The following is an 18,319-nucleotide window of genomic DNA, read 5'->3' as shown; positions in this document are numbered from 1 at the left end:
GTATTATGATGTTCTGCAGCAGTAAGGTGTATATTACGATGTTCTGCAGAAGTGTCTCTCATCTAATCTAAACAATACATGTACAAGGGAATGGCTAAATAAATTTGGCTTTTGAACTTATTTAGCATAGGGAAAGTCTCAAAAAATTGTCTCAGTTGCACTTTACTCCTTACCTGCCATATCTTTGGCAGGTCAAATAAGTCAGAATGTGACCATTTAACATGGCACATTGACCATTACCTTTAGGCCTCTTGCACATGAACGTGTGCTGCCCGTGGCCGTGCTGTGAACCGCAAATTGGGGTCCGCAATGCACGGGCACCAACCGTGGGCCAGCCGCATGCGGATCGCGACCCCATTCACTTAAATAGGGTCCTCAATACGTCCGTTCCGCAAAAATATAGGACAAGTTCTATCTTTTTGCGGAACGGAAGCACGGAATGGAACCCCACGAAAGCACTCCGTAGTGCTTCCGTAGGGTTCCGTTATTCCATTCCCCATCTCTAGATTTGCGGACCCATTCAAGTGAATGGGTCCACATCCGTGATGCGGAATGAACACGGCCGGTGCCCTGTGTATTGTGGAACCGCCATATGCGGGCAGCAATACAACCACGGGGGTCACACGTTCGTGTGCAAGAGGCCTTAGGCTACATGCACACGACCTTATGTGTTTTGCGGTCCGAAAATTGCATCACGACCGTATGGCAACCGTTTTTTTTGCAGACCCATTGTAATAATGCCTATCCTTGTCCGCAAACTAGAAAAAAATAAGACATGCACTAATTTTTTAGCGGGGCAACGAAACGGACATACTGATGCGGACCCAGTGAAATAAATGGGTCCGGATCCTATCCGCCAAAAAAAACTAACGGACACGGAAACAAACAACATTTGTGTGCATGTAGCCTTACACAAATAGACAAATGTAATGACAAACTTTAAATTATCCCCTGTTAATAAATCAGGGCTTAAAGAGGCTCTGTCAGCATCATCAACCCTATTAAACCAGATCATTTGCAAAGGAATAAAAACGCAGATATCTGTGCAGCTGTTTAGCATACACACAAAAGAAAGGTATAGTTTTAATCAGCACGGCGAGCCCTGGTATAATAGGGTTGATCATGCCGACACAATGTTAAACTTCACACTAATGTTAAACAAGGTTTACCAAAAGCTTGAAAACACCAGCTTCTTCATGAAATTTTGCTGCTACATAATCCAAAAGCTCCATCTGATGTTCACCTGTGGTAAAAACAAATAATTTAAGAAAATCTGCCAGCTGTTTTTTTTTTTGATTAGGGCTACATACATTGTTGTAACAATTAACATGACAAAAAATTTTCAACTACTCTCGAGAACATTTAAGGTTCAATAAAAACCAAGTTGCTAAATTGCCCAACTATGACTTCCTTCAAGACCGTTTCTATCCTCTCAAAATATCCTGTTTTATTCATAGGGCAAAAATATTTAGGTTAGGCCTCATGCACACGGCCGTTGTGCGGCCGTTCCGTGCATTGGGGACCGCAACATCCGTGCAGCGGGCCCGAACCCATTCAACTTGAATGGGTCCGTGGTATGTCTGCACATATCAAATGTCAAATTTTTTTCCAGTAGGGAACCACGGAAATAGACACCACGGAAGCACTCCGTAGTGTTTCCGGTGGTCCGTTCCGCATCTCTGGAATTGCGGACCCATTCAAGTGAATGGGTCTGTATCCGTGATGCAGGGTGCAATACGGCCACGGCTGCCCTAGGCTTCCAGACTCATTACTTGTATACTATAGTTTAGGCCAGCAGATGACAGAACTGAATTGAAATATAGCTATTTCTGTATAGGATAATGGAGAAAATTCCATTACCCTAAACAAATTGCAAACAAATTGCTGTCTGATGATTTCATGTTGTGGTCCACTTGGGGGCCTAATAACAAGTAAAAAAAAATTAAAAATTAAAAAATATAAAAAACATAAAAAAGAAATGGTAAAATTTCAAATCACCACCGCTCTCCACAAAATTAAAATACTTAAACAATAAGAAAAAATCAAAATCATGGGCATCGCCACATGCGAAAACGCCCATATTATTAATATATTTTTAAAAAATCCCATGGCGTAGCAGAAATAAAAATGGCAGATTCATTATTTTTTCCATCATACACACCCCAAATGGTATTATTAAAAACTACAGATCAAAAATGAGCTCTCACATATCTCCATAGACATAACTGTAATTAAGTTTTGGTGGTCAGAATATGGCAATAAAAATTTAATTTCAAAAGTTTTTCTTTTTTTAAGCATTAATAAGCAAAAAAACTAAACAGAAAAAGTATGTGGTACTGCCGTAATCCTATTGACCTGGAGAATGAAGAGCACAAGTCAAATTTTTCGAATTCCACTCCATTTGGAATTTTTTTCCTGCTTCCCACTACATTGTATGTCATATTAACCACCTCAGCCCCCAGTGCTTAAACACCCTGAAAGACCAGGCCACTTTTTACACTTCTGACCTACACTACTTTCACCGTTTATTGCTCGGTCATGCAACTTACCACCCAAATGAATTTTACCTCCTTTTCTTCTCACTAATAGAGCTTTCATTTGGTGGTATTTCATTGCTGCTGACATTTTTACTTTTTTTGTTATTAATCGAAATTTAACGATTTTTTTGCAAAAAAATGACATTTTTCACTTTCAGTTGTAAAATTTTGCAAAAAAAAACGACATCCATATAGAAATTTTGCTCTAAATTTATAGTTCTACATGTCTTTGATAAAAAAAAAATGTTTGGGTAAAAAAAAAAATGGTTTGGGTAAAAGTTATAGCGTTTACAAACTATGGTACAAAAATGTGAATTTCCGCTTTTTGAAGCAGCTCTGACTTTCTGAGCACCTGTCATGTTTCCTGAGGTTCTACAATGGCCAGACAGTACAAACACCCCACAAATGACCCCATTTCGGAAAGTACACACCCTAAGGTATTCGCTGATGGGCATAGTGAGTTCATAGAACTTTTTATTTTTTGTCACAAGTTAGCGGAAAATGATGATTTTTTTTTTTTTTTTTTTTTCTTACAAAGTCTCATATTCCACTAACTTGTGACAAAAAATAAAAACTTCTATGAACTCACTATGCCCATAACGAAATACCTTGGGGTCTCTTCTTTCCAAAATGGGGTCACTTGTGGGGTAGTTATACTGCCCTGGCATTCTAGGGGCCCAAATGTGTGGTAAGGAGTTTGAAATCAAATTCTGAAAAAAATGACCTGTCAAATCCGAAAGGTGCTCTTTGGAATATGGGCCCCTTTGCCCACCTAGGCTGCAAAAAAGTGTCACACATCTGGTATCTCCGTACTCAGGAGAAGGTGGGGAATGTGTTTTGGGGTGTCATTTTATATATACCCATGCTGGGTGAGAGAAATATCTTGGCAAAAGACAACTTTTCCCATTTTTTTATACAAAGTTGGCATTTGACCAAGATATTTATCTCACCCAGCATGGGTATATATAAAATGACACCCCAAAACACATTCCCCACCTTCTCCTGAGTACGGAGATACCAGATGTGTGACACTTTTTTGCAGCCCTAGGTGGGCAAAGGGGCCCATATTCCAAAGAGCACCTTTCGGATTTGACAGGTCATTTTTTTCAGAATTTGATTTCAAACTCCTTACCACACATTTGGGCCCCTAGAATGACAGGGCAGTATAACTACCCCACAAGTGACCCCATTTTGGAAAGAAGACACCCCAAGGTATTCCGTGAGGGGCATGGCGAGTTCCTAGAATTTTTTATTTTTTGTCACAAGTTAGTGGAAAATTATGATTTTTTTTTTTTTTTTTTTCATACAAAGTCTCATATTCCACTAACTTGTGACAAAAAATAAAAACTTCCATGAACTCACTATGCCCATCAGCGAATACCTTGGGGTCTCTTCTTTCCAAAATGGGGTCACTTGTGGGGTAGTTATACTGCCCTGGCATTCTAGGGGCCCAAATGTGTGGTAAGGAGTTTGAAATCAAATTCTGTAAAAAATGACCTATGAAATCCAAAAGGTGCTCTTTGGAATGTGGGCCCCTTTGCCCACCTAGGCTGCAAAAAAGTGTCACACATCTGGTATCCCCGTACTCAGGAGAAGTTGAGGAATGTGTTTTGGGGTGTCTTTTTACATATACCCATGCTGGGTGAGATAAATATCTTGGTCAAATGCCAACTTTGTATAAAAAAATGGGAAAAGTTGTCTTTTGCCAAGATATTTCTCTCACCCAGCATGGGTATATGTAAAATGACACCCCAAAACACATTCCCCACCTTCTCCTGAGTACGGAGATACCAGATGTGTGACACTTTTTTGCAGCCTAGGTGGGCAAAGGGGCCCATATTCCAAAGAGCACCTTTCGGATTTGACAGGTCATTTTTTTCCGAATTTGATTTCAAACTCCTTACCACACATTTGGGCCCCTAGAATGCCAGGGCAGTATAACTACCCCACAAGTGACCCCATTTTGGAAAGAAGACACCCCAAGGTATTCGCTGATGGGCATAGTGAGTTCATGGAAATTTTTATTTTTTGTCACAAGTTAGTGGAATATGAGACTTTGTATGAAAAAAAAAAAAAAAAAAAAAAAACATCATTTTCCACTAACTTGTGACAAAAAATAAAAAATTCTAGGAACTTGCCATGCCCCTCACGGAATACCTTGGGGTGTCTTCTTTCCAAAATGGGGTCACTTGTGGGGTAGTTATACTGCCCTGGCATTCTAGGGGCCCAAATGTGTGGTAAGGAGTTTGAAATCAAATTCTGAAAAAAATGACCTGTCAAATCCGAAAGGTGCTCTTTGGAATATGGGCCCCTTTGCCCACCTAGGCTGCAAAAAAGTGTCACACATCTGGTATCTCCGTACTCAGGAGAAGGTGGGGAATGTGTTTTGGGGTGTCATTTTACATATACCCATGCTGGGTGAGAGAAATATCTTGGCAAAAGACAACTTTTCCCATTTTTTTATACAAAGTTGGCATTTGACCAAGATATTTATCTCACCCAGCATGGGTATATGTAAAAAGACACCCCAAAACACATTCCTCAACTTCTCCTGAGTACGGGGATACCAGATGTGTGACACTTTTTTGCAGCCTAGGTGGGCAAAGGGGCCCACATTCCAAAGAGCACCTTTTGGATTTCATAGGTCATTTTTTGCTGAATTTGATTTCAAACTCCTTACCACACATTTGGGCCCCTAGAATGCCAGGGCAGTATAACTACCCCACAAGTGACCCCATTTTGGAAAGAAGAGACCCCAAGGTATTCGCTGATAGGCATAGTGAGTTCATGGAAATTTTTATTTTTTGTCACAAGTTAGTGGAATATGAGACTTTGTATGAAAAAAAAAAAAAAAAAAAAAAATCATCATTTTCCACTAACTTGTGACAAAAAATAAAAAATTCTAGGAACTTGCCATGCCCCTCACGGAATACCTTGGGGTGTCTTCTTTCCAAAATGGGGTCACTTGTGGGGTAGTTATACTGCCCTGGCATTTTCCAGGGGCCCTAATGTCTGGTAAGTAGGTAAATGACCTGTGAAATCCGAAAGGTGCTCTTTGGAATGTGGGCCCCTTTGCCCACCTAGGCTGCAAAAAAGTGTCACACATCTGGTATCTCCGTACTCAGGAGAAGGTGGGGAATGTGTTTTGGGGTGTCTTTTTACATATACCCATGCTGGGTGAGAGAAATATCTTGGCAAAAGACAACTTTTCCCATTTTTTTTATACAAAGTTGGCATTTGACCAAGATATTTATCTCACCCAGCATGGGTATATGTAAAATGACACCCCAAAACATATTCCCCAACTTCTGCTGAATACGGAGATACCACATGTGTGACACTTTTTTGCAGCCTAGGTGGGCAAAGGTGCCCAAATTCCTTTTAGGAGGGCATTTTTAGACATTTGGATACCAGACTTCTTCTCACGCTTTGGGGCCCCTAAAATGCCAGGGCAGTATAAATACCCCACATGTGACCCCATTTTGGAAAGAAGACACCCCAAGGTATTCAATGAGGGGCATGGCGAGTTCATTGAAAAAAAAAAAATTTGGCACAAGTTAGCGGAAATTGATTTTTTTGATTTTGTTCTCACAAAGTCTCCCTTTCCGCTAACTTGGGACAAAAATTTCAATCTTTCATGGACTCAATATGCCCCTCAGCGAATACCTTGGGGTGTCTTCTTTCCAAAATGGTGTTATTTGTGGGGTGTTTGTACTGCCCTGGCATTTGAGGGTCTCCGCAATCATTACATGTATGCCCAGCATTAGGAGTTTCTGCTATTCTCCTTATATTGAGCATACGGGTAATGAGATTTTTTTTTTCCGTTCAGCCTCTGGGCTGAAAGAAAAAAATGAACGGCACAGATTTCTTCATTCGCATCGATCAATGTGGATGAAAAAATCTCTGCCAAAAAAAGAAAAAGGAGGGGAAAGGCGTCTGCCAGGACATAGGAGCTCCGCCCAACATCCATACCCACTTCAGCTCGTATGCCCTGGCAAACCAGATTTCTCCATTCACATCAATCGATGTGGATGAATAAATCATTGCCGGGATTTTTTTTTTTATATATACAAAGTGTTTGCCAAAGTATATGAACACCGCCACCTCCTCAGCTCATATGCCTCGGCAAACGTATCTTTTACTGCAGAGGAGAAATCTCGTCTTGCAGCGCCGCATACACCGACTTGCGTGTAATCTGACAGCAGCGCAATGCTTCTGTCCGAATGCACATCAGTGCTGCAGCTAGTCGATCGGTTGGTCCACCTGAGAGGTAAAAAAAACAAAACAAAAAAGAAAAAACCAGGCCGCAAAGCAATAACTTTATTAACTGTTGAACAGAACATAGAAACTTTTTTTAAACTTTTTTAACTGAACATTTAACTTTTTTACTTACCGGTATTTTTTTTTTTGTTTAGTTTTTTTTACCTTTTATAGAACAAACCTCTCCTTCCCCATGGGACAATGTGCAAAGCGCAAATCGCCCAAAGATGTGGCGAAGTACATTATGCACTTTATCCCAGGTGAAAGGAGAGGTTTGCAGCAGCTGTGAGTGAATGGGCCCTAATAGCCCTGTGTGCCTGTCCTGGTGAGATGTGATCCCTATGCTAAGTGTACCTGTGTGTGGTACTTCCGGAAACACTCTCCATAGCATAGGGCAGGGTGGTCAGCACAGTCAGGACAGAAATAGCGGGTGTCACGCCTTATTCCACTCCTGCTACAGACACGACATCTTTTTCGGGGTGACGGTTGGGTTGAGGTACCAGGAACGACACTGGGGAAATGTCGCTCGTGTAGACGGCTAACTACACTGGTGGATGGGGCCACGGAACCTCCTGGGTAAAGGAGGTTCTCGATGATCTCTTCCTGGAATTTGAGGAAGGATCCTGTTCTCCCAGCCTTACTGTAGAGAACAAAACTATTGTAGAGCGCCAATTGAATTAAATATACAGACACCTTCTTATACCAGCGTCTGGTTCTGCGGGAAACTAAATACGGAGACAACATCTGGTCATTGAAGTCCACCCCTCCCATGAGCGCATTATAGTCGTGGACACAGAGGGGCTTTTCAATGACACGGGTTGCTCGCTCAATTTGGATTGTCGTGTCTGCGTGAATGGAGGAGAGCATGTAAACGTCACGCTTGTCTCTCCATTTCACCGCGAGCAGTTCTTCGTTACACAAGGCAGCCCTCTGCCCCCTTGCAAGACGGGTGGTTACAAGCCGTTGGGGGAAGCCCACGCGACTAGTTCGCATGGTGCCACAGGCGCAAATCCGTTCTAGAAACAAATGCCTAAAGAGGGCCACACTTGTGTAGAAATTGTCCACATAAAGATGGTACCCCTTGCCGAATAAGGGTGACACCAAGTCCCAGACTGTCTTCCCACTGCTCCCCAGGTAGTCAGGGCAACCGACCGGCTCCAGGGTCTGATCTTTTCCCTCATAGATCCGAAATTTGTGGGTATAGCCTGTGGCCCTTTCACAGAGCTTATACAATTTGACCCCATACCGGGCACGCTTGCTTGGGATGTATTGTTTGAAGCCAAGGCGCCCGGTAAAATGTATTAGGGACTCGTCTACGCAGATGTTTTGCTCAGGGGTATACAAATCTGCAAATTTCAGGTTGAAATGGTCTATGAGGGGCCGAATTTTGTGGAGCCGGTCAAAAGCAGGGTGGCCTCTGGGACGGGAGGTGGTATTGTCGCTAAAATGCAGAAAACGTAGGATGGTCTCAAATCGTGTCCTGGACATAGCAGCAGAGAACATGGGCATGTGATGAATTGGGTGCGTTGACCAATATGACCGCAATTCATGCTTTTTTGTCAGGCCCATGTTGAGGAGAAGGCCCAAAAAAAATTTAAGCTCGGAAACTTGGACTGGTTTCCACCGGAAAGGCTGGGCATAATAGCTTCCCGGGTTAGCGGTTATAAATTGTGTGGCATACTGGTTGGTCTCTGCCACGACTAAGTCCAAGAGCTCCGCAGTCAAGAACAGCTCAAAAAATCCCAGGGCCGAACCGATTTGAGCCGTCTCAACCCGAACTCCAGACTGGGCGGTGAAAGGGGGAACTACTGGTGCGGCTGAAGTTGGTGACTGCCAATCAGGATTTGCCAGCACCTCAGGGACTCTAGGGGCTCTACGGGCCCGTCTTTGCGGTGGCTGCGACGGGGTAACTATTGCACGTGCCACCGTACCAGCTTCAACTGCCCTTCTGGTGCTCGCTACTTCACCAGGTTGTACGGCAGTGCTGGTACTAGGTCCAGGAAGGGCTGCGCTGCTGGTGTATGCCTCACCACGTGATCCGGCAGCGACAGCCCCACTCTGCTGCTCTTGAAGCGGATCCTGCGTAACCTGTGGTCTAGCGACATGGGGCCGGGTACGCCTGGTGCTGCCAGGGACCTCCACCTCCTCGTCCGAACTTTGGGTCAGAGAGCCACTGCTTTCCACAGGTTCATATTCTGACCCGCTAGATTCGTCAGATGAGGGTTCCCACTCCTCATCCGACTGGGTCAGAATCCTGTAGGCCTCTTCAGAAGAATACCCCCTGTTTGACATTTTGGACTACTAAATTTAGGGGTATTCCCTGAGACTACCCAAGAAAAAAAGCAAACCTGTCTTACAAAGGGGAGGCTAGCGAAGTACCGGAGGCTGCTGCGGTTGATAAAAAATATCAAAACTGATTTTTTTATCGCCGCAGTGCGTGTAAAATGAATGTGCAGTGATCAAAAAATAATAATTTTTTGTCACTGCGGTGGGGCGGGCGTGGGTGAACGCACGTGTGGGCGACCGATCAGGCCTGATCGGGCAAACACTGCGTTTTGGGTGGAGGGCGAGCTAAGGTGACACTAATACTATTATAGATCTGACCGTGATCAGTTTTGATCACTTACAGATACTATAAAAGTACAAATGCTGATTAGCGATACGCTAAACAGCGAATAAAAGTGACTGCGGTGCGGTGGGGTGGGCGCTAACTGACGCTAACTACCTAACCAAGGGGCCTAAACTATCCCTAAAACCTAACAGCCAATACCAGTGAAAAAAAAAAAGTGACAGTTTACACTGATCACTTTTTTTCCTTTCACTAGTGATTGACAGGGGCGATCAAAGGGGTGATCAAAGGGTTAATTGGGGTGCAGGTGGGTGATCTGGGGCTAAGGTGTAGTGTTGGTGTACTCACAGTTCAGTCTGCTCCTGTGCTGGATCCAACCGACGAAAAGGACCAGCACAGGAGCAGACAAGCCATATAACAGATCATATTTACTAATATGATCTGTTATATGACTTTGGATTGGATTTTTTGAAAATCGCCAGCCTGCCAGCCAATGATCGTTGCTGGCAGGCTGGTGACGAACTTGTTCTTTGAATTTTGCCGGCCCGCGATGCGCATGCGCGGGCCGGCTTGGAGCGAAATCTCGCGTCTCGCGAGATGACGCGTATATGCGTGACTCTGCGCAGCGCTGCCACCTCCGGAACGCAATCCTGCGTTAGGCGGTCCGGAGGTGGTTAAATGGTGAAAATAGAAAGTACAACTTGTCCCGCAAAAAACAATCCCTCATACAGCTATGTGAACGGAAAAATAAAAAAGTTATGGATCCGGGAAGGAAATTAGTGAAAAACAAAACGCAAAAAACGAAAATCAAGAGTCAGGAAGAAGTTAACCCCTTAAGGACCGGGCTCATTTTCACCTTGAGTACCAGGCCATTTTTTGCAAATCTGACCAGTGTCAATTTATGTGTGAATAACTTTAAAACGCTTTTACTTATCCCGGGCATTCTGAGACAGTTTTTTCATCACATATTGTACTTCATGACACTGGTAAAATGGAGTAAAGAAATATTCATTTTTATTTATTAAAAAATACCAAATAAAACTCCAAATAGCCAACCAAAACGCAATATTTATTGCCCTGATTCTGTAGTTTGCAGAAACACCTCATATGTGGCCGTAAACTACTGTACGGGCAAAAGGTAGGGCGTAGAGGAAAATATGAGCCGTGTGGTTTCTGGAAGGCAGATTTTGCTGGACTGGTTTATTTACACCATGTCCCATTTGAAGCCCCCCTAGAGTAGAAACTCCATAAGAGTAACCCCATCTAAGAAACTACACTCCTCAAGGTATTCAAAACCGATTTTACAAACTTTGTTAACCCTTTAGGTGTTTGGCAAATGGAGATGAAATTTAAGAATTTAAATTTTTTGGCAAATTTTCCGTTTTAATCCATTTTTTCCAGTAACAAAGCAAGGCTTAACAGCCAAACAAAACTCAATATTTATTGCCCTGATTCTGTAGTTTGCAGAAACACCCCATATGTGGCCGTAAACTACTGTACGGGCACACGGTAGGGTGTAGAGGGAAAGGAGTGCTGTGTGGTTTTTGGAAGGCAGATTTTGCTGGACTGGTTTATTTACACCATGTCCCATTTGAAGCCCCCTGATGCATCCCTAGAGTAGAAACTCCATAAAAGTGACCCCATTTTGGAAACTACGGGATAAGGTGGCAGTTTTGTTGGGACTATTTTTAGGGTACATATGATTTTTGGTGGCTCTATATTACATTTTTGTGAGGCAAGGTTACCAAAAATAGAAATTCTAAAATTTAATCTCCATTTGCCATAAACTGTTGAGGAACACCTAAAGGGTTAATAAAGTTTGTAAAATCAGTTTTGAATACCTTGAGGGGTGTAGTTTCTTAGATGGGGTCGCTTTTATGGAGTTTCTACTCTAGGGGTGCATCAGGGGTTCTTCAAATGGGACATGGTGCCAAAAAAAAGGTCATCAAAATATGCCTTCCAGAAACCATACGGCGTTCCTTTCCTTCTGCGCCCTGCCGTTTGGTCATACAGCAGTTTACGACCACATATGGGGTGTTTCTGTACTCTGTATGAAAATAAGACGGGATGTCCAGCTTTCCAAAAAAGACGTTGTTCTTTATTCCAAAATAACACAGGATAAAAAACAATCCAACACGGCAAGCAGGTCTACATGTTTCGGATGCTCTAAAACTGATCCTTATTCATGACACAATGGTTGTTGAATGGCTACATACTTAAATAGCTGAACTTCCTAGCACGCGCAGGTGGTTTGGATTAGCAGGAGTAGACACACAAATTGGGTTCCGCCTACTATCCAAATGCCATGTGAGTATAGGAGCAAAGATACATATAGAAATAAAAAGTTGGATATGTCAAAAAACACATGAACTGTTTTAAAAGTATATCTGAGCAAAGATCAGTAATGCAGGATTAAATCATGTTTGCGATTTAACCCTGCTGGGACTCGGGAACCCATACAAAAAATCCAGTAGGACTCCCTGTTAAGGAGCTTACGCTTATAGTCACCACCTCTGGCAGGAGGATTAACCCTTTCTAGGGCCTGAACCTGAAAACCTGCGGTATCTCCCTGATGGGAGACCGCGAAATGTAGACTGGCCGCTGAAACATTTCTCTCTCTGGTATGTGGAATGTCTGCAAGGTGTTTACAGATTCTGACTTTTAAACTATTGGTTGTGCATCCAATATATTGCAAACTACATATAGAGCAAGTAATGCAATACACCACATGGTTCGTGTTGCAATTTACATATTGTTTGTTATTAAAGGAGTTGTGAGTTGCTGTTGAAACAACTACTGAACCTGTTTTAATGTAATTGCAGCACGTACGAATGCGGTGGCCGCATTTAACCACCTCAGCCCCCAGTGCTTAAACACCCTGAAAGACCAGGCCACTTTTTACACTTCTGACCTACACTACTTTCACAGTTTATTGCTCGGTCATGCAACTTACCACCCAAATGAATTTTACCTCCTTTTCTTCTCACTAATAGAGCTTTCATTTGGTGGTATTTCATTGCTGCTGACATTTTTACTTTTTTTGTTATTAATCGAAATTTAACGATTTTTTTGCAAAAAAATGACATTTTTCACTTTCAGTTGTAAAATTTTGCAAAAAAAAACGACATCCATATATAAATTTTGCTCTAAATTTATTGTTCTACATGTCTTTGATAAAAAAAAAATGTTTGGGTAAAAAAAAAATGGTTTGGGTAAAAGTTATAGCGTTTACAAACTATGGTACAAAAATGTGAATTTCCGCTTTTTGAAGCAGCTCTGACTTTCTGAGCACCTGTCATGTTTCCTGAGGTTCTACAATGCCCAGACAGTACAAACACCCCACAAATGACCCCATTTCGGAAAGTACACACCCTAAGGTATTCCGTGAGGGGCATAGTGAGTTCATAGAACTTTTTATTTTTTGTCACAAGTTAGCGGAAAATGATGATTTTTTTTTTTTTTTCTTACAAAGTCTCATATTCCACTAACTTGTGACAAAAAATAAAAACTTCCATGAACTCACTATGCCCATCACGAAATACCTTGGGGTCTCTTCTTTCCAAAATGGGGTCACTTGTGGGGTAGTTATACTGCCCTGGCATTCTAGGGGCCCAAATGTGTGGTAAGGAGTTTGAAATCAAATTCTGTAAAAAATGACGAGTGAAATCCGAAAGGTGCTCTTTGGAATGTGGGCCCCTTTGCCCACCTAGGCTGCAAAAAAGTGTCACACATCTGGTATCTCCGTATTCAGTAGAAGTTGGGGAATGTGTTTTGGGGTGTCATTTTACATATACCCATGCTGGGTGAGATAAATATCTTGGTCAAATGCCAACTTTGTATAAAAAAATGGGAAAAGTTGTCTTTTGCCAAGATATTTCTCTCACCCAGCATGGGTATATGTAAAAAGACACCCCAAAACACATTCCCCAACTTCTCCTGAATACGGAGATACCAGATGTGTGACACTTTTTTGCAGCCTAGGTGGGCAAAGGGGCCCATATTCCAAAGAGCACCTTTCGGATTTCACTCGTCATTTTTTACAGAATTTGATTTCAAACTCCTTACCACACATTTGGGCCCCTAGAATGCCAGGGCAGTATAACTACCCCACAAGTGACCCCATTTTGGAAAGAAGAGACCCCAAGGTATTCGCTGATGGGCATAGTGAGTTCATGGAAGTTTTTATTTTTTGTCACAAGTTAGTGGAATATGAGACTTTGTATGAAAAAAAAAAAAAAAAAAATCATCATTTTCCACTAACTTGTGACAAAAAATAAAAAATTCTAGGAACTCGCCATGCCCCTCACGGAATACCTTGGGGTGTCTTCTTTCCAAAATGGGGTCACTTGTGGGGTAGTTATACTGCCCTGGCATTTTCCAGGGGCCCTAATGTCTGGTAAGTAGGTAAATGACCAGTGAAATCCAAAAGGTGCTCTTTGGAATATGGGCCCCTTTGCCCACCTAGGCTGCAAAAAAGTGCCACACATGTGGTATCTCCGTACTCAGGAGAAGTTGGGGAATGTGTTTTGGGGTGTCTTTTTACATATACCCATGCTGGGTGAGAGAAATATCTTGGCAAAAGACAACTTTTCCCATTTTTTTATACAAAGTTGGCATTTGACCAAGATATTTATCTCACCCAGCATGGGTATATGTAAAATGACACCCCAAAACACATTCCCCACCTTCTCCTGAGTACGGAGATACCAGATGTGTGACACTTTTTTGCAGCCTAGGTGGGCAAAGGGGCCCATATTCCAAAGAGCACCTTTCGGATTTCACTCGTCATTTTTTACAGAATTTGATTTCAAACTCCTTACCACACATTTGGGCCCCTAAAATACCAGGGCATTATACCTACCCCACAAGTGACCCCATTTTGGAAAGAATAGACCCCAAGGTATTCGCTGATGGGCATAGTGAGTTCATGGAAGTTTTTATTTTTTGTCACAAGTTAGTGGAATATGAGACTTTGTATGAAAAAAAAAAAAAAAATCATCATTTTCCACTAACTTGTGACAAAAAATAAAAAATTCTAGGAACTCGCCATGCCCCTCACGGAATACCTTGGGGTGTCTTCTTTCCAAAATGGGGTCACTTGTGGGGTAGTTATACTGCCCTGGCATTTTCCAGGGGCCCTAATGTGTGGTAAGTAGGTAAATGACCAGTGAAATCCGAAAGGTGCTCTTTGGAATATGGGCCCCTTTGCCCACCTAGGCTGCAAAAAAGTGTCACACATCTGGTATCTCCGTACTCGGGAGAAGTTGGGGAATGTGTTTTGGGGTGTCTTTTTACATATACCCATGCTGGGTGAGAGAAATATCTTGGCAAAAGACAACTTTTCCCATTTTTTTATACAAAGTTGGCATTTGACCAAGATATTTATCTCACCCAGCATGGGTATATGTAAAATGACACCCCAAAACACATTCCCCAACTTCTCCTGAGTACGGCGATACCAGATGTGTGACACTTTTTTGCAGCCTAGATGCGCAAAGGGGCCCAAATTCCTTTTAGGAGGGCATTTTTAGACATTTGGATACCAGACTTCTTCTCACGCTTTGGGGCCCCTAGAATGCCAGGGCAGTATAAATACCCCACATGTGACCCCATTTTGGAAAGAAGACACCCCAAGGTATTCAATGAGGGGCATGGCGAGTTCATAGAAATTTTTTTTTTTTGGCACAAGTTAGCGGAAATTGATATTTTTTATTTTTTTCTCACAAAGTCTCCCGTTCCGCTAACTTGGGACAAAAATTTCAATCTTTCTTGGACTCAATATGCCCCTCACGGAATACCTGGGGGTGTCTTCTTTCCGAAATGGGGTCACATGTGGGGTATTTATACTGCCCTGGCATTCTAGGGGCCCTAAAGCGTGAGAAGAAGTCTGGAATATAAATGTCTAAAAAATTTTACGCATTTGGATTCCGTGAGGGGTATGGTGAGTTCATGTGAGATTTAATTTTTTGTCACAAGTTAGTGGAATATGAGACTTTGTAAGAAAAAAAAATAATAATTCCGCTAACTTGGGCCAAAAAAATGTCTGAATGGAGCCTTACAGGGGGGTGATCAATGACAGGGGGGTGATCAATGACAGGGGGGTTGATCAATGACAGGGGGTTGATCAATGACAGGGGGGTGATCAATGACAGGGGGGTGATCAATGACAGGGGGGTGATCAATGACAGGGGGGGTGATCAATGACAGGGGGGTGATCAATGACAGGGGTGGTGATCAATGACAGGGGGGTGATCAATGACAGGGGGGTGATCAATGACAGGGGGGTGATCAATGACAGGGGGGTGATCAGGGAGTCTATATGGGGTGATAACCACAGTCATTGATCACGCCCGTGTAAGGCTTCATTCAGACGTCCGTATGCGTTTTGCGGATCCGATCCATCTATCAGTGGATCCGTAAAAATCATGCGGACGTCTGAATGGAGCTTTACAGGGGGGTGATCAATGACAGGGGGGTAATCAATGACAGGGGGGTGATCAGGGAGTCTATATGGGGTGATCACCACAGTCATTGATCATGCCCCTGTAAGGCTTCATTCAGACGTCCGGATGCGTTTTGCGGATCCGATCCATCTATCAGTGGATCCGTAAAAATCATGCGGACGTCTGAATGGAGCTTTACAGGGGGGTAATCAATGACAGGGGGGTAATCAATGACAGGGGGGTGATCAGGGAGTCTATATGGGGTGATAACCACAGTCATTGATCATGCCCCTGTAAGGCTTCATTCAGACGTCCGGATGCGTTTTGCGGATCCGATCCATCTATCAGTGCATCCGTAAAAATCATGCGGACATCTGAATGGAGCTTTACAGGGGGGTCAGAGAGTCTATATGGGGTGATCACCACAGTCATTGATCATGCCCCTGTAAGGCTTCATTCAGACGTCCGGATGCGTTTTGCGGATCCGATCCATCTATCAGTGGATCCGTAAAAATCATGCGGACGTCTGAATGGAGCTTTACAGGGGGGTAATCAATGACAGGGGGGTGATCAATGACAGGGGGGTGATCAGGGAGTCTATATGGGGTGATAACCACAGTCATTGATCATGCCCCTGTAAGGCTTCATTCAGACGTCCGGATGCGTTTTGCGGATCCGATCCATCTATCAGTGGATCCGTAAAAATCATGCGGACATCTGAATGGAGCTTTACAGGGGGTTGATCAATGACAGGGGGGTAATCAATGACAGGGGGGTGATCAGGGAGTCTATATGGGGTGATAACCACAGTCATTGATCATGCCCCTGTAAGGCTTCATTCAGACGTCCGGATGCGTTTTGCGGATCCGATCCATCTATCAGTGCATCCGTAAAAATCATGCGGACATCTGAATGGAGCTTTACAGGGGGGTGATCAGGGAGTCTATATGGGGTGATCACCTCAGTCATTGATCATGCCCCTGTAAGGCTTCATTCAGACGTCCGGATGCGTTTTGCGGATCCGATCCATCTATCAGTGGATCCGTAAAAATCATGCGGACGTCTGAATGGAGCTTTACAGGGGGGTAATCAATGACAGGGGGGTGATCAATGACAGGGGGGTGATCAGGGAGTCTATATGGGGTGATAACCACAGTCATTGATCATGCCCCTGTAAGGCTTCATTCAGACGTCCGGATGCGTTTTGCGGATCCGATCCATCTATCAGTGGATCCGTAAAAATCATGCGGACATCTGAATGGAGCTTTACAGGGGGTTGATCAATGACAGGGGGGTAATCAATGACAGGGGGGTGATCAGGGAGTCTATATGGGGTGATCAGGGAGTCTATATGGGGTGATCAGGGGCTAATAAGGGGTTAATAAGTGACGGGGGGGGGGGTGTAGTGTAGTGTAGTGGTGCTTGGTGCTACTTTACTGAGCTACCTGTGTCCTCTGGTGGTCGATCCAAACAAAGGGGACCACCAGAGGACCAGGTAGCAGGTATATTAGACGCTGTTATCAAAACAGCGTCTAATATACCTGTTAGGGGTTAAAAAAAAACACATCTCCAGCCTGCCAGCGAACGATCGCCGCTGGCAGGCTGGAGATCAACTCTCTTACCTTCCGTTCCTGTGAGCGCGCGCGCCTGTGTGCGCGCGTTCACAGGAAATCTCGCGTCTCGCGAGATGACGCGTATATGCGTCCACTCGGAATGAATCAACCACCTCCAGGACGCGTCTGTGCGTACAGCGGTCCGGAGGTGGTTAAATGTGCCTTTGTGTCTCAGCCAAGCACTTTTTTCTTTTTTACTGGTGTCACTATCAGTGAAAAGACTTGGGCTTGGGGTGTTTCTGTAAACTGCAGAATCAGGGTAATAAATGTAAAGTTTTGTTTGGCTGTTAACCCTTGCTTTGTTACTGGAAAAAACGGATTAAAATTGAAAATTTGCCCAAAAATTGCTGTTTTGGCACAATTTTTATTTTATTTTTTTGACCGTATTCATCTGAGCGGTTAGGTCATAGGGTATTTTTATAGAGCAGATTCTTACGGACGCGGCGATACCTAATGTCTATTTTTAAAAAATTTATTTAGGTTTTACACTATATTATCCTTAGAACATTTTAGTATCTCCATAGCCTAAGAGTCAGTTTTTTTAAAGTTTTTAGCCAATTATCTTAGGTAGGGGCTCATTTTTTGCGGGATGAGAGGACGGTTTAATTGGCACTATTTTGGGGGGGCATATGACTTTTTGATCACTTGCTATTATACTATTTGTGAGGTAAGGTGACAAAAAAATACCTTTTCTTGCAGCGTTTTTTTTTTTTTTTTTTTTACCGTGTTCATCTAAGGCAGTGCTTCTCAATTATTTTCTGTCATACCCCCCTAGGAAGAAGAAAACATTTCGCGCCCCCCGCACGACTGTAAATAGTATCATTTGTCTATAAAATTGTTATAAGTACACCTCTGCATAACACTGTATCCTTATTAACGTATAAGAGAATAAAAAAA

General features: G+C 43.1%; 1 protein-coding gene across 1 annotated transcript in view; it reads right to left on the bottom strand.

Annotated features, from left to right (window-relative positions):
- DMC1 (DNA meiotic recombinase 1) overlaps nt 1-18,319 on the bottom strand; it is a 301,837-nt gene that overhangs the window by 149,075 nt on the left and 134,443 nt on the right. The window contains exon 9 of the mRNA XM_040408781.1: nt 1,170-1,243. Within this exon, the coding sequence (XP_040264715.1) occupies nt 1,170-1,243 (74 nt within the window). The remainder of the gene's footprint in view (nt 1-1,169; nt 1,244-18,319) is intronic.

Source organism: Bufo bufo, chromosome 9 (genome assembly GCF_905171765.1).
Source record: "Bufo bufo chromosome 9, aBufBuf1.1, whole genome shotgun sequence".
Lineage (NCBI taxonomy): Eukaryota > Metazoa > Chordata > Amphibia > Anura > Bufonidae > Bufo > Bufo bufo.
Note: the sequence above shows the minus strand (reverse complement) of the source record. Positions and strands in the feature narration are given on the sequence as shown.